Source organism: Carex rostrata, chromosome 6 (assembly GCF_964058835.1).
Source record: "Carex rostrata chromosome 6, lpCarRost1.2, whole genome shotgun sequence".
In the NCBI taxonomy this organism is placed as follows: domain Eukaryota; kingdom Viridiplantae; phylum Streptophyta; class Magnoliopsida; order Poales; family Cyperaceae; genus Carex; species Carex rostrata.
Genome location: NC_135923.1, coordinates 3,622,542 through 3,647,308, shown reverse-complemented (window position 1 = coordinate 3,647,308; position 24,767 = coordinate 3,622,542). Strand labels below are relative to the sequence as shown.

At 32.9% G+C, this 24,767-nt stretch overlaps 3 protein-coding genes across 4 annotated transcripts; 2 read left to right on the top strand and 1 right to left on the bottom strand.

Moving 5' to 3' along the window:
- The first annotated feature begins 2,860 nt into the window (after window positions 1-2,860).
- On the top strand, window positions 2,861-7,884 carry LOC144555655 (putative E3 ubiquitin-protein ligase BAH1-like 1). Its single transcript, XM_078304055.1, has 6 exons — window positions 2,861-3,307; window positions 6,064-6,308; window positions 6,533-6,787; window positions 7,065-7,202; window positions 7,318-7,376; window positions 7,487-7,884. The coding sequence occupies exons 1-6, from the start codon at window positions 3,091-3,093 to the stop codon at window positions 7,590-7,592; spliced, it is 1,020 nt and encodes a 339-aa protein (XP_078160181.1). The 5' UTR covers window positions 2,861-3,090; the 3' UTR covers window positions 7,593-7,884.
- A 792-nt stretch (window positions 7,885-8,676) lies between these two features.
- Window positions 8,677-18,004, top strand: LOC144555279 (uncharacterized). The gene is made up of 19 exons (XM_078303559.1): window positions 8,677-8,980; window positions 9,648-9,815; window positions 10,082-10,255; window positions 10,406-10,498; window positions 10,579-10,824; window positions 11,042-11,179; window positions 11,544-11,729; window positions 11,838-11,957; window positions 12,132-12,284; window positions 12,386-12,472; window positions 12,581-12,685; window positions 12,789-12,866; window positions 12,957-13,038; window positions 13,206-13,368; window positions 13,492-13,842; window positions 14,287-14,496; window positions 17,492-17,579; window positions 17,663-17,728; window positions 17,855-18,004. Exons 1-19 carry the CDS (start codon window positions 8,813-8,815, stop codon window positions 18,002-18,004), a joined length of 2,826 nt encoding a protein of 941 aa, XP_078159685.1. The 5' UTR covers window positions 8,677-8,812.
- A 487-nt stretch (window positions 18,005-18,491) lies between these two features.
- Window positions 18,492-22,333, bottom strand: LOC144555478 (ubiquitin-like-specific protease ESD4). 2 transcript variants are annotated; one of them, XM_078303820.1, is made up of 9 exons: window positions 21,775-22,333; window positions 20,869-20,945; window positions 20,676-20,769; window positions 20,487-20,585; window positions 20,323-20,415; window positions 20,203-20,238; window positions 19,508-19,608; window positions 18,957-19,029; window positions 18,492-18,877 (listed from the first exon to the last, which is right to left on the bottom strand). In XM_078303820.1, the coding sequence occupies exons 1-9, from the start codon at window positions 22,255-22,257 to the stop codon at window positions 18,815-18,817; spliced, it is 1,119 nt and encodes a 372-aa protein (XP_078159946.1). In that variant the 5' UTR covers window positions 22,258-22,333; the 3' UTR covers window positions 18,492-18,814. The 2 variants fall into 2 exon arrangements, with proteins under 2 accessions (XP_078159946.1, XP_078159945.1); XM_078303819.1 differs by having other exon boundaries at window positions 20,105-20,224.
- Window positions 22,334-24,767: the final 2,434 nt, after the last annotated feature.

Below are 24,767 nucleotides of genomic sequence, written 5' to 3'. Positions count from 1 at the left end.
CTTTAAATATATTTTTCAATACTGTAATTTATAATTTCTGATTCTCTAATCTATAATTCTAATTATCAATTATAAAATCAAGAAATTTATTTAATTTTAACCCTAATTAAATTTAACCCGAATTACAAATCAAATATTTAGAGGGGGGCAAAAAAATTTCAGAGGAGGCAAAATCAATCGGAATGTTCCGATCTCCATAAAACTCAAAATCCAGAGAAAACAACTGCCCGAAAGTATGTACACATAAAGAAATATAAATAAAAAATAAGAAATTATAAGAATGACGTACATGGAACTCAAATCTAGTTGCGGAGCAATAAGAATTAAGTGAAGATAATTCCGCAATCTGATTTGAAATTAGATGACGTAATTTCAATCTGACCCGACTTAAATCAGATCCGCTAAGTCTGATCCGATAATAAGGCTACGGTGCTATGGGTTGCATAGTGGGCTACAGTGCTACGGTTTAATATTCGAGTTTTCAAAATTCTAACAGTCGATTCGAACTGTTCATCTTGTTCTCCATATTAATATATGTTTAGAGACCAAATTTTACATTTTTTTAAATAGGTAGAAAATCAAATATCTGAGGTGCATAATTTTTTAAATTAAGTGATTTTCTACCTATCTAAAAAAATAGTAAATTTTTTTCAAAAAATATAAAATTTGGTCTTCAAATATATATTAATATGAAAAACAAGATGAACAGTTTGGATCAACTGTTAAAATTTAAAAAACTATTAAGCCATAGCACCGTAATCCTCGGTGCAACCCATAGCACTGTAACCTTACTCCAAGTAAAATATCCTGAAAAAAATGAAGATTGTCGTTTCTGGATCAGTTATGTCCATGCCTCAACGAGACGGGATCATTTGTGGCTGTGGTTCGTCTATTAGACTATTACGTGTCGCCTACGCGTCTGACACGCTTGACGATAAACGGATATGCACATAAAAGAGATTGTTTCAAAATTTGCTCCGTACTCTATTCCTATTCCTTTTGCTTGGAGTTGGTGATGACTTGATTTGAATTATGGCGGCTTCTACTTCCCGTCCAATTCTGGTAAAGCTTGAATTTCAGCTATTTTGCAACAGTGTTGTAAATAACGGTATATTTTTGTTGGACAGACAGTGATTAATTGAAAATAAGCAAGAATAATTGATTATAATAGGAAATAATTAATCAATTAGTTAGAAAAATTTATGATGGTTTGATCACCACCAAAGACTAATCGGCCTAAACGGCTATTTTTTACAACATTGTTTTGCAATGAAAGATTTATATTTCTATTTCTGAATTTTGGCAAAGCTTGAATTTCAACTATTTTGCAATAGTGTTGTAAAAACAGTATGTGTTTGTCAGACAGACAGCGATTAATCGGAAATAATCAAGAATAATCAGTCATAGTCGAAAATAATCAACCAATTAGTCGGAAACATCTATAATGGTTTGACTATTGTCAATGATTAATCAGTCAATTAATTGGCCTAATCAACCATTTTTTACACTACTGTTTTCCAACGAAAGAATCATATTTCTATTTCTGAGTACAGGAATATTTATTTATCTAGTAGTCAACAAATAAAGTTCTACACCCTAGTTATTTATTTAAATAATTTTACTAATTACAACTGCTACAATAATTCTTTAAAATTTATGATTCAAATATATGAATATGATTTGAAAATAATTCGTGACAAAAAAAAAATTAATAATCTCTGACAAAATTTACCCTTGATAAAATGATTTCATCCAATGAGAATTTAATATCAAGTAAAAAATAAAAAAAATCTAGTTTTGTTTTATTAAAAAATTATGCTTTAATTTGCATTTAAACTTTAAAGTAATTGCCAACATAAAAGGAGAGAAAACTTGTGTATGTAGCTAAACAAAGAAAAATATTTTGAGTGGATGCCATCATGCCATTATATTTATTTTATTATTTTTTTCAATTTGCTATTTTGAGTGCAAACGGATTTTGTAACACAAAATCCGACCCAATTAACATAGATGCTGAATCTCATAATTTACTTTTTATTTATTATTATATCTCTATATTTTTTTGGGAAAGGGAACAGACGTACTGACATCTATTACGCGTGCGGCGCAGTCATAGGTCTAGATCTTCTGTTACTTGTATGAATATAAATCGTGTAGCAGGTCACATGATGTTGATACTCATAGTGACAAATGAATTATTCGGGTTCGGTTCGGTGATATCAAAAATTCATGATTCGAAAATAATTCGGGTATAATTCAAGAATGATTCGGAATTATCCGGACCATAGATAGCAAAAAAAATAATAATCAAAACAAAACAAAATGTCATGGAAAAAATTAGCGAATAATTCGTAAAATTCAAGAAAAATTCGTAAAATTCGCGAATTATTCGGTTTTAATTCAGTCAAAGTTAAGTCAACCGAATAATTCAGCGTTCAGTTCGACATCACCAAAAAAAGAATTATTCGAATTTAATTCACAAATAATTTGTGAATCATGTGACTATGTTGATACTATATGATAGAATTAATGTTAGAAACATTTTTTTTATCCTGGAACAGAGTACAAGAGTACAGGGAATTATTTATTTGTACTTACATTTCTTAAACCAGAAAATGATATTAAACCGTAAATACAAATAAAGGTATTGACAAAACTAATTAAACTTCATACAACACCCAATTAATAAAATATGATTAATAATATTGACAAAACTAGTTTAACTTCATACAGCGCACAATTAATAAAAACAAAATAAAAAATATACAATTAATGCACCACACAAAATCAAATCTGCTCCGTCGTTTACCTTTAAATATCAACCTCAGCTGTAAAAGGAAATAACAAAACTTGTTCCTTAATTCATCGTCAAAATTCAGAATCTTTGTTGGGTTTTTTTTTTTTTAAATATTTTCTTATATTCCCAAGTCAATAAAAGATTGCTTCTTTTAGGGATTCGTGCTGCACAATTTCTCCCTCTTATATTATCTCAGACGCTCTCTCGTTTTCAATTCCGAAGCAAAATGCGCAAAACCCTGCCATTCAATTGAATTCTCAAGGAAACTATTTGTGAGAGATTAGAAACTAAAGATGAAATTTACGAAGAAGTATGAGGTATACATGCAAAGCGATAGAGAGAAGGGTTTGCCTCTTGTGGGATTGAAGAAGCTTAAAAAGATGCTTAAAGCTTGTAAAATGGAGATAGAAGCGCCGCAAAATATTGAAGAGGAAGGGGAAATTGGAGAGAGCTCAGATTCAATTGCAATAGAGAATAAATGTGACAATAAATGCTCGGGATATTGCCCTGGTATGAATATGATTTTTTTTGTTTGTTTTAAATTTGCATTTTTTTTTCTGGTTATTTGGTAAATTTGTTGGTTATGGGTGTAATTGAATAGAATTTTGACATTTTGAATTATTGTTAGATTATGCATTTTCTGAAAAGACAAAATTGGGATAAAAGAAAGCGATTGTTTGGCATCTCTCATATAGAGAGGCGTTTCATATTTTAGCAATTTTTTGTTTTTTGAGAAAAGTTTCTATGTGACCAATTTCTATATAATAGAGTAGTCCAATTGCATAAAGATTGAAAAATAACATAATTTATAAATTATCCTGCATTTTAAACTAGTACTCTACTACCCGAAATTTTTATTAATACCATTTCAAAAATAAAAAATAATCCAGAACACCATTGAAATTGGAGAATTTCAAAAGTACCAGGGCTTCCAATTCAATCTGCAGCTCCATTCTTGGAAGCCACAAATTGGATTGGAGCCCCTCAAAAACCTAAATATTAGTATATTACAGTGCATTTTTTTATTTTGTTTTTGAATTGGAGGTCTCGATATTTTTCGAATTTCCCATAATTTGTGGGTGTTTTTTTTTTTTTTTTTTTGACAATGGTATTAATAAAAGTTTCAGCTCTACTACAATACCTCGTAGTATCGTATCAGAAGCTATTTCCATATAGTCTCATTTAAACTCTATTAGCATTCTTAAAGGAAATTACTGTACCAATTAACCACAAATCCTCAATATTCTGAGTTGAAAATATAGTAATTATATTGAAGCTATCCAAGACAAAACAGTATAGTACAAATTATAAACAAATGGTTTACTGATTGCTAACAAGTACAAAATAAATGTTAGTATTTGATATATATTTCAGTGGAGGGAAGAGAAAACAAGAACACAAATTTTCTATTAACTCTTAAACAAATGTTCTTCTCTTGCTATATCTCTTACAACAGATTACATATCTATTTATAGCCTTAGACATGACTCTTAAAATTCGTATTTAAAACAGAATTCAAAAAACAACTAAAAACAGAAAAACGTGCAGTGCAGTAAATTCTGACCCTTTGTTACTAAAACTGACGTAACTTATTGTAGGTAACTCCAAACGACTTGAAATCTGCACCATCAGAAACTAGACTCAAAAACACACAAAATAGACTCTTCATTTTCTCAGAATGATCTAGAATTACCCCTTCAATTCCTCATTTAAAACTGCCTTAAAATCTGTCCGTTTTTGTTTGAGTTTATTTTCCACAATAAACAACTTGATGGGTGTTGCCAACTCTGTAAATATGAGATAAGGCTTAAAAAAATTGAGGTTCAGTAAAAAATTAAGGTGGTACCTGATCTATAGCTGTATGTATTCATATCCTACTACAATTAATTAAGAATCTATTTAATCTGGTACTAAAATATAAAGTAAAGGTGATAAGAGGTCTCCATATCTAAGATCCTTATACAAAAAAAATAAAAACCTTCCTGAGTCATAAAGCCAGCTGTAAGTGTATTTTTCATTTCACCTATCTGCCTTTTTTTTTTTCAAGGTTGTCTTTTCTATTTGTTATGTTAGGCAATATTAAAATGCATGTTAGATATTATGGATTTTACTTGCAAATGATGGTTTCAAATGAATGCCAACAGCTTAATCTTTTGGAGCCTTGAGCACAAATTTGGGTGATTAATATATGATATACTATTTTTTTTTAAAAGATATCATAAAACAATTCTATGATTTATTACTCAAAGGTGAAAGAGATCATGAGTGAAGAATATTTTTTAATCTAATTGTTTGGTCCTTCATAATATTTTGTTTGGTTTATTGCCTATAGGCTATTTTACTTGTTTGTGCCCTGTTTTTTTGTCTCTTACTTTAGCATTCTGGCTTTCTTATCTTAATCTCACCACTTGTTCCAATCCATGTAATGAACGGAAACTTTTGTTGGTTATGTGCTAATTTTTTCTGTTATGTATGTAAGAATCCGGCTTGTCTATTAAAATTCTTTTGGTATTTTGTTCAAGTAATCGAAAAATAGATAAATTATTTACTAGGTTATTGCTCCCAAAAAAAGGGGCTATGTGAATGATGCAACAAGAAAGAAAACCGATAGCCTGTTAAGCAAGCAAGTTTGTCATTCTTTATGAGCTTTTCATTATTAAGTGCAAAAAAATTCATATATTGTCATTTAGATTTTAGAATCACCTTAGGATAATATAATGTAATCTTGATTTCAATTTTTTCCCTTTGAGATATGAAGTTTGACTTAGCTAATTAACTTTTTCTTTGGTGAGTTAATGAGCTTCTCATATTTCAAATTTATGCAAGTACTCATGAATCATGGGTTGTGATTAGTATGGCATTAAAGCACTACTTTTATGGTTAAAATTACAAAATCAGAAAGGTGATGCGATGTGACATAACACATGCAATTCTTAACAGTAGCTAAGCAAAGAATATTGCACAGAGTATCACATGCTTTTGTTTAATATGCAAATTTGCAGATCATCTCACTATTTTTTTTTCCTTTAAGAGAAAATCCCAAAAGAGTCCGAATTAATCAATCACATATATAAAAAATTTGACTGAATGTAAAAAAAATAAAAATAAAGAAAACAAACAAAAACAAATTTGATATTGTACTAATCATGTGAATAATTTGGCAAACAATAAATGCATTCAACTTCCACACTTTTCATGACTCGTGATCTTTTTTCTTTATCATCTTATTTTTATTTTCCTAATAGTTTTAATGAATTCACATGCAGTGTGTGATGGCACCTTCTTTCCATCTCTCCTCCAAGAGATGTCGGCTGTGGTTGGCTGCTTCAATAAGCGTGCCAAGAAGCTTCTCGAAATGCACCTGGCATCAGGTTTCAAAAAGTATTTGTTGTGGTTTGCTAACAAGTCACACCGAAGTCACGGTTCTCTGATCCAAGAGGGAAAAGACTTGGTGACATATGCAATTATTAATTCCATTGCCATGCGAAAGATTTTGAAGAAGTATGATAAGGCAAGTGTTGTGTCCTTTGAATATTTTGCAATGATCACCTTGAGATAGTTTGTATTTGCAACTACCGAATCGGGTAATTCATAACCAGGGTATATGTTGGCCTCTCTGTTGAGCTCTAAGACCTTTAACTCAAAAAATTCTACAAATGTAAAATAATGAAGAAGAAAAGAAAATGTTTGTAAATAAAATCATATCAATATATTAAACAATGAAAATATGAATAGATGCATCATTCGACGCAAGGTCAAGCTTTTAAGGTGAAGGCACAGAGTCTCCACATAGAGATACTTCAGTCTCCATGGCTGTGTGAATTGATGGCATTTTACATAAATTTGAGAAAAAGCAAGGTTAACTACCAGGCCCCAATGGGGCTGTTTGGTGATTGCTCTCTCACATGTGACGATGATAGACCGACTCTGTCCTGTTGCCTATTTGAGTCAATGCAGGTCGATATTAATTTGACGTGCTCCATTTGCTTGGTGAGTTAATTTCTTTTGTTTTCTTCTTTTTCTTTATAATATTTACATTCCTGAAGTCATTGTCGGTTACATTTTTTTTGGGCTGGAAGCTGAGAGTTTGCTGGTAGAAATTAAAATTTAAAGATTAAATATTAAATGAAAGTGAATGATGAAATACAAGTCCATAAATAAAATTAAACAACTTAAGGAGGAGTTGACAGTGCAACTGTTGATTTTCTGTTTCTCCGATAGTCCATAAATTACAGTTTCTCTTTTTTCTTGGTTATGAATATTATAGGATATGGTATTTGATCCTGTCTCTTTATCATGTGGACATATATTCTGTTACATGTGCTGTTGCTCTGCCGCCTCAGTGAGTATAGTAGACGGGTTAAAGGTTGCTGCACTCAAAAAAAAATGTCCCCTGTGCCGAACGGTACACTTCTTTCACCCTCTCTTTTGGGAGCATTTTCTTCAATTATTCTTGTTACTGTCAGGTCATGTTTTCTTGTGTTATGTTCTTTTTAACTTTCTATTTTTTAATTAATCAGGAAGGAGTCTACCCGAAGGCTGTGCATTTGGATGAGCTGAACATCCTCTTAAGCGAAAGGTTTGTTTGCATAAAAAATAAAAAATAAAAGATGTCATTGTTAAATAAATTAATTTCATGCATATATATGTTTTATTTTCTTTAATTTTGTTTTTGAAAAAAAAAAACAGTTGTCCCGAGGAGTGGGAGAAACGGCGCGAATTTGAAAGGCTTGAGCGCATTCGTCAGGTGAAGGAGCATTGGAGGCTTCAGCACAGAGCTTTTGTGGGCATATGAGTTTGAGAAAATAAATATCCTCGAGTTTTATTCAATGCTTGAAAAATGATATTCAAATAAAAAAAAACCATGCTTTTCTTTTCCAAATGTAGTATATTTCAAAAAAAAAAATTGATATAGAAAGGTAGAGGTCTAGTCTACCAACTTTTATTTAATTGTTCATAAAGAACCTCTATCCGGGTCTTGAACTCATGACCTCTCACATTGGAGGACATGTGCACTAATTGTTAGCATATTGCAAATGTAATTTGATATTAGGCAGATTGATAGTACTGGATCTGTCCATTACTTCCAGTTTTAGTTAACAATAAAGTACCAGGTATAACTAACCTGTGATTTATTAGTGACTGTTAACTTTTTGTACATATTGTTTGATTTCCATCTAGAAATGGTGCCTATTTGAATGATGCTAATTTTGGATGTTTTGATGATGACTCTGTTTTTGTTTTTGGCAATCAAATTTTAAAAAGATATGGTTGCATATGATTTGGTTGAATTTGCACAGATAGGAAGTTTTTCTCTGCTTGATTGATGAAGACTGTTTAGTTGAATTTCCAGAAATAAATGCATCACATTGCAAAATATAAAACAAGTATTGTTTAATTCATGAATAGTATGCTATTGGTAAGGGAAGCTTCCATTTTTCATTGCAAATGGAGAGCATTGAACTAAGCATATGGACTTGTCAACGTTAGACAATGTCAATTACCATTTCTTCATTTATTTTAATAAGCCTTACTGCTCCCCCTATAAGCTTGCACTCACTCAAACATTATCACAATTGTCACCTCAACAAACATTTTAAAAAGAAGGAATTGGGTTTTGTTGAAACGGCTTTGGACAAACTTTGTTCAAATTCGGGTCTAAATCATCCGATAAACGTTGAGATTAGTGCAAACAGATTTATTACTTAATAAATTTAAGTGGTCTTGTAAATCTAAACCATCCGTGCGAATTTTGATGTGAATCAAATAGTTTAGGTCTGGTTTTGAATAAGATTTTGTCTAAAGCCGATTGGACAAAAGATCCACGCTTTAAAGAAAACAGAAACCTCAAAAGAAAAAGGAAACCCAAGGAAAATTCAACTCTTCATCTTTGTCCCCATTGAGCAAAAACAAAATCACCATCTCACAATCTGATCTATTTCATTTGGAAAAACACTGAAAATTACATTGTTGTGTGCTTCTGTTCACCAGAGGAATTGCCTTCAGGAGGTTAAAATGAAATTTCGTAGCAATTCAACAAACTCGGCATCGACAGCTTGCCAGGGGGATGATGAGGTTGACGGAGTAACCGTCAAGTGGCTGCAATATGCCGGCTTGCAACACCTGGCCTCGCCTGTTGCTTCACTGGATCAACGACAACTCCTCCATGATCGACTTCTCCAAGTATGTGTGTAGAGTGCATATGTTTTGATCTATGTTTTGGATCTGATGTAAATCACATAACAATTAAAATATATTCTGATTATGTTTTGTGCCCAGATATTAAATTAGATCAGTGTGAATATATGAGTCAATGATGGAAACTTTGAATTTATGAATGAATATTTATGCACAATATCACATCATAAAACAGAATGGTATTAGTTGATAGCTACAAATATAAACTTTACACAATTTGAAAAACAAAGATAAGCCAATAACTTGTCACTTCTTACAATTTAAGACAACATATCTGAACTTAAATACAATTCTCATTTTTACCAAACATATAAAGGATTTTGTACAAGAAAGTTTTGACAAAATAATATCTTCAACTTTATGTTAGGTCTATATTTTTTAAAAAAAAATTATATTACGTTAGCTACATTGATTCTTATCTGTAAGTAGCAAAAATGCAAAGAGAATCACACAAATGCATTTTTAAAATTTTCTGAAACAATTACATAACCAGTACGTCGCAAGGTTATAACATTATTTTATATTTGTCTGATACTAGCATTGCTCAAAATAAGTTCTTATAAAATATATCACTGATGTTATATTTGTCTAATACTAGCATTGCTCAAAATAAGTTCATATAAAATGTATCACTGATGTAATAATTTTTTAGAGGTATGGAGGCCAAGATATCCCCAGGAGTGAAAATTATGAATACAGTACTGCACAGTGTGAGACGCTTAACAGTTCCGGAAGAAGTTCAAAAAATAGCTCAAAATGGGTTGGAATTGGCCTTTTAGACCTTAAATCGACGCATGATGACACAAACTTTCTATCTGAGGTATATTCTCACCAATGCAACATGGAAAAAATTATTATATTTTCCTTTTCAATTTTCTTCGTGTTTCCAAAGTACATTCCACAAAGGTGTAGCAATGAATAGCAATCTTTGGTATTCGCACAGTACCAGTCTACTGTCTACCAGCTGGTACCACATTGTACTTTTGGTTGGTTTCAGTTAATTTGGTTTGATTTGGGTTTAATTGCTGATAGCCGAAGAGCATATCTTAGACATTTATGTCTTTTTTTTTTGCCTTTTCTGTTCAGGATTTAACTACTGAACCACTTGATCTTTTACCAAGTTCACCTCCTAAGGTAGTCAACCGTGATGTTAGTTCTACTGTCAGTGGAAAATCTCAAGTTAAATCAAATAAAACTATCAGAGCAGCAATTGATCAAAAGAAATCTGAGAAGAATGCCAAGGGGAAGGAAGTGCACAAGGTTTGAGCCACAGTAGAAAAAAAATGAAAAATGAAGAGCTAATTTCTATTTCTGAGAAAATTATTACTATCTCATTTATCAAACTTTGGTTTTTGTTTGATGATAATTTTTTATTAACACAAATTCACTTTTTTTTTTGCAAATAAACAGAGCAAAGAAAAAGCTACTGACATTGCTCTGGCACTTGAAAAGGAGATAGGAATATATAACAAAGATGAAGATATGATAGTTACTGAAGACGTGGTGAGACATACAATAAATTACATAAAGAAAATAAAAAACATTTATTTAGAATCAAATTAAATTTGGATCATTTCATGCAGGATGTAGTAGCACTACAATTTGGTTCTCCAGTGTGGTCACCTACAAGGGGACTTTATAGTGAAATAAGTCTAATCGAAGGGGCAGAATGTAAAAGATCAACAGGCAAACATGATGATGACTTTGCTTTTATAAGAGATGAAGAAACCTCAAGGAATCCAGAAAACAATGCTAACAATCGAAGATCGCTCTGCAAAATGGAGAACATCTCCAAGAAATCGACTCTCTCGATGGATAATATAACTTTGGTAAGACATAAGAAAAGAACTAAAAGAAATAGTAGAGAAACAAAGAAGGAAAAACAAAGATGTATTGCTGGGTTTTTGTAAGCCTTGGTATGGATATCTCATAATTTAATAGGACATATTAGAAATTTTCTTCTAACAAACTCTTAGTAAAATTAAAGTTATCAGTCAATTTTGAGTAATTAATTTCTTTTGGAATTCCTTTTCTTTTCCCTTGAAGGACAATGCTACACCAGAGTCAGCTACAACCGGACTGGATTTTAAATTTAACTCTTTATTGGAGGATATGAAAAAATTGCATTCCTTTAGAACTGATAGAGCATCCAAGGAACAAAATGCTGATAAAACTACAGATAAGGTATGAAAGTTAATTATATCAAAGCTAAGATAACCCATACTTAGTTTCAGGATATGTACTTAGTCATAAGCTGATTACCTCGGCAATATTTGAATTTTTTTTAGGGTTTAGTTGCCCAAATGAAATTAACAAAGTGTTCAATTCTGCAATAGAGGAGCTTTCCAAATGACCTTAGAAAAAAAAATATTTCCAAGGAACCAAATCCAGCTAAACTCAGAGTTTCGGTAAGGAAATCACAAATGTTTACCAAATATCATCCATGAATAATATTGTTTTACTATATAATGGCTATCAATGGGAGCAAACCAAAAGTAAATTTTCTTTGCTTACATGATTTGATTTAAAATATTCTTTACTGTTATAGGAAATAGAAACAGAGGAACTTGATCTGCTGCAATTCTCATTTCGTCATGGCTCAGATAGTAATGCATTAAATTCAGAAATAGAAGAGAAGTCTAAAAGGATATCCAATAGCAAATCCAGACCACCATCCGTCAAGAGAGGCGAGATCAATTCAAAAGGAATCAACCCAACAAAAAACAGAATTGTAGTATGCTCGATGTTTTTATTCGAATTCTATGTACTTTGCATATAGCACCTTACAATCTGATTTCTTATCTCAGATTCTGAAAGACAATTAACAGCTTTTCATTGACAGGAAATCAAATCAGAGCCACATGATTCCACATACATTTCTTCACCTAGGAAGTCTGAAAGCAGAATTAAGGCATCTTCTGTCCGCCGAAAGGAAACTAATTCCGATAAAATTAGAGTTACGGTATGACATTTACAAGTAGATTTTGTAAAAAATCTGTAGTGGCTGGTTCGTATTAACACAAATCCTGAGCGGCTCGATCATATAGGGCTGGCTCGACATGTAACTTGGGACTTTACACAATAGAAGTACTATGGGCATGAGACAAACATTAAGTTACCTTTGTATTTCTTTCAGGGTGAGGAAAATAAATCAATTGGTACCAGAACTCCTGCGAAGAAGGAATCTGTCCTTACAAGCAAGTCCCAAGAGCGCAACTCGAAGAGAGCATCAACCCAGCGAACAGAGATCAACACAAAGGATAACAAGATTACCAACATTGAACCTGATGTACTAATGTCTAAAGTACACTAACAATTATTGCACCATTTGTTTAATTGTCATCATAATTTATTTTTCTTATGTTTCTGTTTTTTAATATGATATTACAGAAAAGAGCCAATGAACAAATTCATAATTCTATTCCAATCCCTAGAGAGGAAGCAAAGGAGAAAAATGCAGCAAAGTTTAGAGTTGTGGTAAGCCATTTAGAATATTGCAACTTAAAATCTTGTATGACTAGATTCAAAATGTATCTGGGTGTTAAGCATTTTTAATTTAATCAAAATTAAGCGTATTATGGATAGGTTCGCAAAAGGCCTCTTAACAAGAAGGAGATGCTTAAGAAGGAGAAAGACATTCTCTCTGTCGAAGACAACGAACGATTAGTTATAAATGCACCTAAAGTAAAGGTTCGTACGTACACTATCCTTACTGTTTACTCTCCTCGAGTACAAGTAATATATTGTTCTGGCATGGAAGGAAAGATCTGATTTAATGTTTTTGAATTGTAAGGTAGATTTGACTGCTTATATAGAAAAACACGAATTCAGTTTCGATGCTGTCCTCCATGACCATGTCACAGATGATGAGGTAACCAGCCACACTTTTTACATAATACCATTTAAATTTAAACCAAATTATTTTTTGTTAGATTGCAACTCACAACAGTCTGTTTGTCAGGTTTACAATGTTACAGTGGGCCCGTCGATACCAACAATCCTTGAGCAAGCCAAATTAACATGTTTTGCCTTTGGCTATACAGGTCAGTGTTATACAGCATCCTAATTTGCAACCAGAAAGCTTCCATTTACCAGAACCCAATGTTTGTGACCAAGACATGATTTATATGCTTTGTTATGTTGATCCCTCAATATTACAATAGCCACTTGTGCTAAGTTGCCACTGTTATTTCTGACTTGATCATTCCAGGGAGTGGTAAAACCTTTACAATGGGAAATTTATCCCTAAGAGGATCAAAAGATGTACTTCAAATGTTACAGAAGACCCCTCATGCCAACCGAAATCTTACTCTATGGGTTAGTTATTTTGAGATCCATGGCAAGACAATTTTCGACCTTCTCAATCAAAGGAGGTTAACTTCTTCTTTTTTTTACTTGTATTATTTGTTGTAAACTCCAATCTCACACGATAATATCATGACCTTGCCTTACACCAGCCAAATCTCAGCTTCAGTTAATCTGGTTACCTCTATCAGGAAATTGTGCATAAGAGAAGACGGAGATCAGCAAGTACGCATAGTCGGTTTACAAGAGTACGAAACTTCTGACATAGAAGCAGTTGAAAAGGTAATCAAGAAAGGAAATGTTGCAAGAAGTAAAGGTAGTAAAGGGGTCAACGAAGAATCGTCAAGGTCACATTCAATTCTACAACTGACGATTAAGCAAAATCCAATGTTTCCCGCAAATGGCACAAGAAGAAAGAGTACTGAAAGTGGAGAACTAAAAGCCAAAGCCAAAGGTGGCAAAGTAATTGGGAAGATTTCGTTTATCGATCTTGCGGGGAGTGAGCGTGGGGCTGATTACACTCACAATGACCATGATAAAAGGTTTGCAATAGATACAGACTGAATCTAGAAGTAACATTGCAAATTTCCTTCTAAGGTTTCATTAGCAAAAATATTAGAGTCTGATTTATATCACATAGAAGATAGAACTATAGTAAGTTTACCTCTAGGAGGGCAGAAGTTGGGAAAGAATTGAGGAAAACAAGTTCTGAAGCAACTATATTTTGATAGAGAACTCGAGGATATAGTTAATTCGACCCTGCCAGTTTTTACGAGATCTGTCCAAACTTGAAAATTTAGGAGAATGAGAGAGAAAGGAGAACAACACTACAATTTTGGTTCATTTTTGTACCATCCAAATTGAATTGTATGGTTTTACCTTCTCCATCCAACAAATACTTTCTCATCCCTTTCCCTCCTCACCCACTATTATGTTCTGAATCCTACTTGTTGCTAGTACGGTTAACACTCTTTTCACATCTGCAGGAAAGGAGTTGAAATCAATAAAAGCTTGTTGGCCCTGAAGGAGTGCATCCGTGCCCTTGATAATGAGCAAAATCACATCCCATTTCGTGGAAGCAAACTGACAGAAGTGTTGCGTGATTCGTTCATCGGTGATTCAAGGACAGTTATGATATGTTGCGTCTCTCCCAGTGCTTCTTCATGCGAACAGACTCTCAATTCTCTGAGATATGCAGAAAGGTGAGGCATCAAGATATATTTGTCAAGTTTCTAAGAGAAGAAAAAATTCCGTATTTTTTATCTGGAATAAATGAGAATGAATAAATGGCAGAATGGTTCTACTGTTTATGTCAGAAAAAAGTATTAGCACTAAACTATTTACAAAACCATGCCCAAAGATATAATCAGGGCTGTTACTTTCCAATAGCAAGTAATCACCAAAACTGATACCAGACCAATATCAGACAAAAAAACTTTATTAGGCTTCCTAGTTTACAATAATAATGGAGTCGTGTAAGAGAAACCCAAGTTTTTGGGGTCAACATTAGGAGAAATAATCAATACTTGTTAAACTAAGCAGGGTCCAAAATCTATGTAAAGATGGCTATTCACAGAAGGATTCAAATAAGCTGGATCAGAGGGTTGAGAAAATCACAAGAATAGAAGGTGACAAAAACAGAGAACTTTACAATCCAACACGCGAGATAGCAGATAATTTGTCAATGAGAGACATTTACAACTGTACACCAACAATTGGTGAGAGCTCATTTCGGTTCATGTCAGGTTGCGGCTTCACTGGAAGCAAAGAGTTAGAAACATATGAGGAATACAAAATTCAAAATGACATCAGCAATAGCTATAGTACTAGTTATGTTTCAAACCTAGATTTTGGTACTCAAAAGTTGCCACAAATCTACGGCATAGAAGAAAATATTGGTCAGTGCACAGATCAAGCAGGTCTTAACATAGAGAAAGATATACAAGCAATACTTGAGGTACTCAGAAAGCTTATATGTTAATCTTACATTTACTGAAAATAAACTTCATATCAAGAAGTATCTTCCTTTTAGAACGCAATGATAAAAACTATGCACATATCCGCCATTTGTAATCATTAATTGATAACCATGACAATTGAAAAAAGTTATAAAAATCCAAAATTAAATTTACATGTGATGGATAAAGACCTACTTGCTTTCTTCAAGTGCAAATACAATGTCCTTCTTAGGTGTACATTTTATCTGAAGTAGTGCAAGATAGATTTACATAATGATTAAACAAATCAATCCTTTGATAAATGTTTGTACATGTAGAATGAAAGCAACCATTCATTTACTTTCTCTCGAGGAAAGGAATATTCAAATGATGAAGAAATTGTGGAAAAAATTCCAAGTTTCTATGAATCAAGTGATAGTCACGAGCAACAAAAATTTAGTATGAAGCATGCTGGTCCTTCAAATTCACTGCATGTACACCAAGAAGAGCAAGTGGACATTGAACCCATGATTGAAGAAATCTATGAGAACGAAAGCGATTCGGATTTGATAAGCTCAGGTTTGCCTCTACAAAGCAATGAAGAGACTTCTTGGAATCATCCAAGTGAGACTGGTGATATCAAAACTATATTTGAAGTAGAAAACTCAAGCATTTCAAACATTGATAAGGTACAGAATCAAGAACTCAAATCCCTGATGTTAAATGGCAAGATAAAATTGATACATGTTTTGACCACATTACTTGCTATCTTGTTTTTCTATCATTAAATTAGGAAAAGGAGTGCAATTCATTTGCAGTAAACAAAGAAATGTTAGGTACCACAAGTGTCAGTGAATATAACATAAATAGAGGACCTGACGGAAGACCCAGTTTATATGAGGGAGAAAAGGATGACATCCATGAACTACATTTCAGATATTCTTCACTCTCTATTGAAGAGATATTTGAGAACCAAATGGTAAAGCAATGCATACTCATCATCATTTTTTTTTTTATTAAAGGAACCCGGTACACTCCAACATCTTTTAGATGCTATTCTCGAGAATTGAACCTGCACCTCTCCATCTCTCTGTAGAGAGACGATGGCTTGTGCCACTGCATTAGGGTGTGTTTGGGTTGGGAGTGGGGTCAGCGATGTTGGCAGCTAACCCAAGAGTTCATAACAGCCGCTAACCCAACCTTTCATTTGAATAGCGGAATAGCGGGGGTTAGTGGCTATTCCGAACAACTAGCTACCCACCAATCCAAACACGGAATAGAGTTTGGAATAGCTCACTAACTTGGGTTAGCACTATGATCCAAACACACCCTTAGCCCACAGTTCACACTCATCATCATTTGTTAGAAATCAATTTTCAATGCTCTTAAAGATTTCTCAATATTTGGACCTCTATTTATGCCTAAATCCCAGACTAAAAGCTAAACTAAACACCAAAAAAGGCCCACTAGAATATCTCCAATCGCAATGAAAAATATAGTATATAGATGGATCTTATTGATATCATATAGTACCATGACCAAGTAGTATACGGATCAGTTACAGGCTTATGGTAATTTTGGTTATAGAAATGCATTATAAAAAAAATTGTGGTTCTTTAATCCCTAGGATGAGTGTAATAACTGCTTGAAGAAGAGACGCAAAATAAAATACTGTATCAAAATATCAAAACAAGTCACCCTATAGAAATCTGTCAGGGTCAGATTATATCTAAATTAGAACAGAGATTTGGATACATTAGACAACAATTATAATGCCAACACCAATTTATACTTTCATCATAGCCTGTTTGGAAGAACAGAAGAATGGAAGCAAAATTTACAACTATTCAACTCGCATATATGATTAGTCAAGTGCAAGAGAAAAGATCTCAAAACAAACTAAAGGGGAATGTATTGATATGCTTGTTATAAATTTATAAATTGTCTACTATTAACGTGATGAAACGAAAACTGTGTTGTTGTGGTGTTCCTCACAGGAAGAAGAGGCTGTAAAGGAGATAGGAGAACACAAAAATGTAGTGGATGTATCTCTTATGGCTCGAGCCAAATCTACTGAAAGGGAACTGTTGCTTATGGAAAGCAAAGATTTACAAGTCATCTTAAGTAATAATCCAAGATCAGATGTTTCTACACATAATTCATTAAAAAACTCCGAAAATAACAAGAGAATACTTAGCGAAGAAAGAAACAACAAAAACAGCAAAAATATGAGCAAGGAAGAATTGGAGTCGCCTTCGAAAAACCATGAAGAACAATACATATCAGGTGTGAAAGTAAGCGAAGGGCTGACAATAGAAAAAAAAGCAATCAACTTATTTGAGGTAACACGAGTATTATTGTACCTTTAAAACAGTTCTTTTGTTTTATGGGGAGCATAAACATGTTTATTCATGTCTTTCTATAGGAAGAAGAGGCTTTACTAGCTGCTCATAGGAAAGTTATCCAGAACACAATAAATATACTGTGTGAAGTAAGTGGAAGACAAACTTATTTAACACATCTTCAAATTATAAGAAATTAGTCCCTCATATGTGCCAATAAAAGTTTTTTTTTTTAAACTAGTATTATTCTTTTTCTTCTTTAATTGTTCTAATAGGAAATGAATCTACTTGAACAAGTAGATCAACAAGGAAGCGTGCCTAGTAGATACCTAACAAAACTAAGCTCTGTTTTATCTCACAAGGCTGCAGACTTGGCAAGCTTACAGGAACATGTCATTATATTCCAACAATGTCTTCAAGACTAAGAAGGTAGAACAAGAAATGCTAATTGAGAAGAGCTTCCGTTGATAATTCATGCAGCTTTATATGATTACATTACTCTTTATGTAGCATGTACATTATCCTAAAACCCTAATTGACATTTAGTAAGATTGGGTTGTGTCTTTATTCTAGTTATATTGTCAGTGCTTGGGTCTTAGGAGTAGAAACAGTTTGTGTTTGTAATGCCTGTATATTTGATTCTCCGCTTGTAGTAATCTAAACATTTCTAACTGAACTTATAGAGCCTTGTCGTTGTCTGAATTACTTCTAATCTATTTTTTTATAGTATCTATAATTTCATTTCTTAACCTTTACTAAAACTCTACCCAACATAAAATAGTCTAGAAAAACATTAACTATAAGAATATCAAATAGAAATGCTGTCCAGCACTCCAGCATCCATAGAAAAAGCTTTTACTTTGTATAATTGTGGAACACGAAATTTCAAAAAGTTGAAAGACACATCCATACATAAAGAGCTGTCAATTACTCATTTTATCCTTTTAAAGATGAACCTATAAAATTATTTATTTTACATCGAGATAAAAAGGGAAACTGATTGTTGAAAATATAATAATCTGCAACCAAGGATCACAGGACACAATTCCATTTTGAACCAAGCAGCCTAATAATAACAACAACAAAGAGAATCAACATCATTTTTCAGTACTGCTCTCATCTATGAGTTAACACAGGCAAAAAATCCTACAAACTTCACAAGCTAATTCCCTAGAAACAGATAGAAATTCCAGAATCATGCAAAGTCAAAATGTACATACAAGCACAACTTACAATTATTCAGCTCGTAATCTAAGAATCTCCTTTACAGTTTGTTTTCTGAAGTATTCCATATTCTCCTGTCAATAAAAATAATTTTCAGTTCACTACTTTGAAATGTAATAAAGAAGAAACTGTAGAATGATAAAAGTAAGTCACCTGGCTGAAAGAGATGCCAATTCCCCTACTTAAGAAATCAATGTACTTGAGCATAAACATGCCACAATCATACCTGTTAATATAAAAAAGAAATAGTCTAAAGAACTCCAGAATCAGTTATTGTACGTAAAAATGGCGAGAGATGAGAGAGAGAGAAAGGAATAAAGGGGAAATTTTCTGTGAACACTAAAAAAACAAATAAATATAGTAAGATAAAATGGCAAAGAATCCTAACCCTCTTTCCTCTTCTACCATTTTTCTTTTTTACTTTTAAAGAAAAGAAAACCAAAATCCAAAATTCCACTCGTCTCATTCATCGAGCAAGTGAGGAGAGTATTTTGTACCTTTTGAACAAAATTTGAAAGCGTCCCTTTTTTTTTTCTTTTTTCCACACTTAAAAATAAATATTTCAAAGTTTGGAAGGTGTACACAGGAAATTGCACCTTCAACTATAAGCTAATATGAATGCTCAAAAAGCTCTAAAAGGATCCCATATAAGAGAGTAGCACTGAGGACCACCTGGAATTCAGAAACAAAGTGAAATTGTATACCCATTTTTTTGCATGGGGAGGCTGATTGTTTCTTGCTTCCATGAATGAGCATCCATCTCTATATTACTCTTATCCTTAGCTTCGTCCACTATGTACCTGGTCTAATATATGAAAACAAAAAGTTTTGATTCCCAATTCTTTTGTTTTATACATTTTAAGTTTTGCAACAGAAGACCACACTCAATTCTCATGTTTGCACTTAACACCCACCATTTTTTGGGTTGTTCTCAAATATAATGCACTTACCAATAAATAGTTAGATCAAGCAAGAAACAAAAAAAGAATCTAAATTAGCAAACTAACTTTCTCATATAAGCTTACTTCATTAACAAGGTATTCAACACTTGATTAATTGATTTATTTTATTTGCAGTTCACATCCGCCTACTTGAAAAAAGATACTACAGTTGTGGGAAAAAATTGCAACATTTTCAAGGAACAAAATAGTAAGATAACAGATGGCTGCTAGTTGCAAATCTATCAAAATTTTTGAGGCACTAGATGCAAACACAAGAATGTTCAGCTTTATTTATTTTCTGTAATAGAAGTTAAATGTCTTCTTTGTTTCTGAGAACTTAGAAGGTAAAAATCAGCATACCAGTAGTCCTAGAACGAAACTATCCATGCCCCCGAGGGAATCAAGATATTGGAGGGATTTTTGTTTCACATTTATGACAGCCAAGCACCAGTGTGTACCTTTATGGACAGGAACAAATATCTGCATGAGAAAATCTGAACATAAGTTGAAAATGAGTTAAAAGAAGTGCTACAACGATATAATAGTGGAATCTAGGGGTTAATAGTAAATAAATTTACCTTGTCACAATCAATCAGAGAGTATCCTAATTTTTTTTGGGTTGTCCACCTTTTAACAGCCTTGTAATCATAGCCACCATTCCGACCAATCAGCTAAAAAAACATCACATAAGCAATGATTTTCACTCCCATTACATAATAAAAAGGCAAATTAAATATCTAACCTTTTTATAAAAAAAGGTATTGAAGAAATGGCACTTGAGAAACCTCTCAGGTTGTCTTCTTTCCCTCTCCTTCAACAATTCCAGGTACAAATTAATTACCTGAAATAATTATGGACGGATTGGATGAAAAGTAGAGTAATATAGCAACATGAAAATTATATAACTAAGAAAACTAACATACAAAATTACCTCATCATTCAACCAGCCACCAGGTCTCAAGCATCTTATGATCTCTTTTGTTATTTCAATGTTAGAACTCTCGTGTGTTACTAAAATGGTATGGCTGCATATGAACAGATGTATAATTCATAATCAAATTTCCAACAAAAGATACAGTACATGAATGCACAAAAAAGTAAGGAGTTTGACAAGATCAAATTACCTATCTCTGCCATATAAAGCATTATCGACCTCCTCTTCATCCTCGCCAGTAAGAGGGCAAAATAAATCATACTGATTCTGTAAAAAAAAAAATTTAGAGCATATAGTAAGCAGTACCTTATGATGGTCTAGTAAGGAAGTCCGGATCCTCTGAGGTAATGCACCATTTGAGTTTCAATCCGGACCGTCCTATCAGAATCCGGGCCAATCTGGCCCAAGCCTGTAATGCACAGGGTGCCTTTAAGATTCGTGCTAGTATATAACGAACGGACCAGATTAAAACTAAAAAATGAGGTACGTTAGGTGATATGAATTCCATGTAAGGTACCAGTGATACCAGAACAGGGGCCAGCCTTCAACCAATCATAATTTTTCTTCATATATATTTTCTTTAGTTTTTTTATCCAGTGCCTTTAAAATAGGGGTGAAAACGGAGTGGATAATATCCAATCCGTATACTATACGTATTCGAAAAATTAGATATGGATATCCGAATATCCGTGTGGATACGGATACTGATATGGTTTTATGTTTCAATTATCCGTATCCAAATAGTAGATATATACCATATAGTTTAATATATGTTATGAAAAAAATAAGTTACTCATCATTATAATTTTTTTAATAATATTTTTTTTAATAAATATCCGATCCGATCCGATCTGTATCCGTATCCGAAAAATAAAAAACGGATATGGATATGGTTTCACCACTATCTGCTCCGTATCCGATCCATTTTCACCTTTACCTTTAAAACATAAGTGACTAAATTGTGGATTGAATAATCAACACAATTAACCTAATTCTGGTACAACAGGTACCATCTTCTGAACCAGTCAAAATTGGTAACATACTAACATTCAGTGCTTGAGTACGAAGAAATTTAAAAGGAAGAAAGAATTGTTACCTCCTCTTCTTCTTCCACCTTAATTATATGAGCTTCCTTGCGCAGTTTTAGTTCATTTAATTTCACTTGAGCGTCCAAGCTACTCAATCTCTCATCCCTCTGTTTGCTTTCATTGTACAATCTCTTATAAACGGGAATCTTATCCACTATACTTCTCGCATCTGACCCCTTTCTTGTAACCAGTCCCGGATCAGGTTTAGAGGTCTCCTCCACCAAGCTCTCGTACTGTTGAAACCCCAATATATTCTCCCTCGAATCATGGCTAGTAGAAGCCTTGCTTTTCCCGAAAATGAGCGAAAGAATGTTTCCCATTGCAACGATCCGATCTCTGGCGTGAGAAGAGGAAGAAGAAGTGAAGGATTTGACGAGGTCAAAGGGACGAAATTGAGATTTTTGCTTTTTCAAGGGGGGAGCGGAGAAGGGAAGCGCGAAATCGATGCAAGAGCGTTTGCCTTTGCTTCGGTGCTTGGAGAAGGCATTCATGGCCTTACGCTTGGCATTTGGACTCTTGTGGAGAAAGAAAACCTAAGAAAGCAAAGAGGAAGAAAGTGAAATGAGGCCGAGAGTCGGAACTCGGCGAGTCGGAAAGTAGGAGCCTACATCGTCTGCATCAACTCAAAATAGCATCTTTTGAGTTAATCCATCTCAACCGTCTGATTTTAAACGGAGTCAATCCGGCCACAGCTTATAATTCAGGTGCCCTTTAATATTAGTGTGAATCTAGTCAGCACGGATTTTAAAGTGGATCGGACGGTTCATATTTATTAATTCAAAAGATTCTTTTTTGAGTTAATGCAGAGGATACGAATTCGGAAAGTAGCCTGTCTCCTCGAAATTTTTATTCAAGAGTAAAATGAAAAAATAATAATATTAAAAATAGAAAAGTATGTACACTATTTTTAGAATAGAAAGGCACTATCTCTGTATGGGCCTATGGCGTCTCTGCAGTGAGTATGAGTTGGTGACGAAATTTTATTTATAGTAAATAGAAAAAAGTTTATACTATTTTTAGAATTCGGAAGGCACTATCTCTGTATAGTAAAATAGGAAAAAATTAAAATTAAAATTAAAATAGAAAATGTTGTATAAAAATTCAAAAATAAGAAAGTAGTTAGGACTCATGGCATCACATTACCAATTAGGAAAAAAAACCAAAACAAAAAACTATTCATAAGATGCCATGATCCATCCAAAACAGAAAAAAGCAAAAATAAAATAAATTGGGCCGCGATGGCCCATCCCAGATGCATAACTAATATGCAAAATTTTCAGTAGAAGGAAATTCATGAAGTAATTTTTGTTGAAAAAAATTGTTATTTATTTGGTTGGTTTTTTTCCTATTTTTCAGTTTGGATGGGCCATGGCGTCCCATGATTTATTTGCGGGACGCCATGACTCCTTCTGGGCCTTTCCATGTTTGAATTTCCCACATAGCATTTTCTATGAATAAAAATTTCGGTCCGTATAGTGTCCTGCAGGGACTCCATACCAGACAGAAGTCTCGGCTTGTAAAAAAATAAAAATAAAAATAAAAGCTAGAACGTCATAATTAGGAGTATCAATGGCATCTTGTTATCCATTTATTCAACCGGTACCGTATTTGATAAAATGGGTATGAGTAAGATTTTTTTTTCGTAAACTTATCTGGTGCGAAAAACGGGTCAGGGTACAGATAAAGCCTATTCTGTATCTGTTATCCGATCAAGTAATTATAAAAAATATATATATGTATTATATATATTAATGAGCAATGAATATTAATTCTCCAATTATTCTTGATAGTTGTGTTACGCTTAATTAACTACTAAAACGCGTAAATAAATTCAGCAAATCCCAATACAATTTAGACATCTAAAAGACGTATATTTCATATGTATTACTCATTATATATCCACTACCGTTTTGTTATTCGGCAATCATAACGGGTAAGGATAGGGTACATGTAAAGTAATTCATAGCGGATAAAAATAGAGTACGGATAGAAGCCAATTTGTAACGAATATAGGTATAAAAATACTTTCATCCAATCTTTACCGTATCCGTTGACACCCCTAGGACTCATAATGAAACAAACAACTATTTAAAAAAATAGGTGAGGCACCATAGGAAACCTAGATCAATGTAACTATTGTAATAACTAAAAGTACATTTCATAAAATCTAAGACTTTGTAAATATTAATTTCGTAATAGGTACGTATTGATTCAGATTGAAGAGATAGATTGATTTAAGAGATTGGTCCAAAATATATACTGAGTTATTTTGTGTTTTGATATAATATAATATTTGAACAATAGAATTGAATTTTGTTTTTGTTTTGATACAAAACTCAAAATACCCAATATAATATTTGAACAGCTAAATTATAGTTTATTCCATAATACTAGAGTTCTAAATACGTGTTGTGACTTGTGTTACGTGTCATGCCGTGATTAAGTTAGATTTATACGTGTTAAACTGTAACTAAATTTGAAAGAATAATCATGGTTACAGTTACCACACATGATGTGTCCAAAAAATATTGGGGACGATTTTAGAAAATAAAAAAGTCTAATAAGAAAAAAAAGAGCCGGATAAAACCGCAATTATAGTCCCACATTAATTTTTTTTAAATAAAAATTTCGGAGAAATAGTCCATATAAAGATCAAGCATAATTCATTTTTTGAAGTCATCAGAAGAAAAGAAAATTAAGCATTGTAATGTCTTACCATCTCATAAATAGTAAGTTTTTATATTTAATTTATAATTTTCAATTTTCTTATTATATTTTTAGGAAAATTCAATACAAGTTCTATATAAAAATAATTTCAATAGGGATATATACTTGAGTTGGTCAAGCAACTTTATTATGGTTCACCCACCAGTGGTGTTGTGCCACGTGTCATTTTTCTTTCCAATAGTAGACAAATGTAATATAATTTGATATTTTTTAATCTTGCTCTAGATCAAGTGTTAGTCAAATAAAATTAATTGTCAATTGAGACATGTGGTGA

What these genes read in the sequence shown, in the direction of transcription:
- LOC144555655 (XM_078304055.1), top strand. Translation starts at nt 3,091, where the DNA reads ATGAAATTTACGAAGAAGTATGAGGTATACATGCAAAGCGATAGAGAG. An exon ending in TTTTGAAGAAGTATGATAAG is followed by an intron (nt 6,309 to 6,532) that starts GCAAGTGTTGTG and finishes AAATATGAATAG; the next exon opens with ATGCATCATTCGACGCAAGG. An exon ending in AACATCCTCTTAAGCGAAAG is followed by an intron (nt 7,377 to 7,486) that starts GTTTGTTTGCAT and finishes AAAAAAAAACAG; the next exon opens with TTGTCCCGAGGAGTGGGAGA.
- LOC144555279 (XM_078303559.1), top strand. Translation starts at nt 8,813, where the DNA reads ATGAAATTTCGTAGCAATTCAACAAACTCGGCATCGACAGCTTGCCAG. An exon ending in TTACCAACATTGAACCTGAT is followed by an intron (nt 12,285 to 12,385) that starts GTACTAATGTCT and finishes ATGATATTACAG; the next exon opens with AAAAGAGCCAATGAACAAAT. An exon ending in ACCATGTCACAGATGATGAG is followed by an intron (nt 12,867 to 12,956) that starts GTAACCAGCCAC and finishes TCTGTTTGTCAG; the next exon opens with GTTTACAATGTTACAGTGGG.
- LOC144555478 (XM_078303819.1), bottom strand. Translation starts at nt 22,257, where the DNA reads ATGAATGCCTTCTCCAAGCACCGAAGCAAAGGCAAACGCTCTTGCATC. An exon ending in CTCCCCATGCAAAAAAATGG is followed by an intron (nt 19,030 to 19,507) that starts GTATACAATTTC and finishes TTATATTAACAG; the next exon opens with GTATGATTGTGGCATGTTTA. An exon ending in TTGGCATCTCTTTCAGCCAG is followed by an intron (nt 18,878 to 18,956) that starts GTGACTTACTTT and finishes TTTTATTGACAG; the next exon opens with GAGAATATGGAATACTTCAG.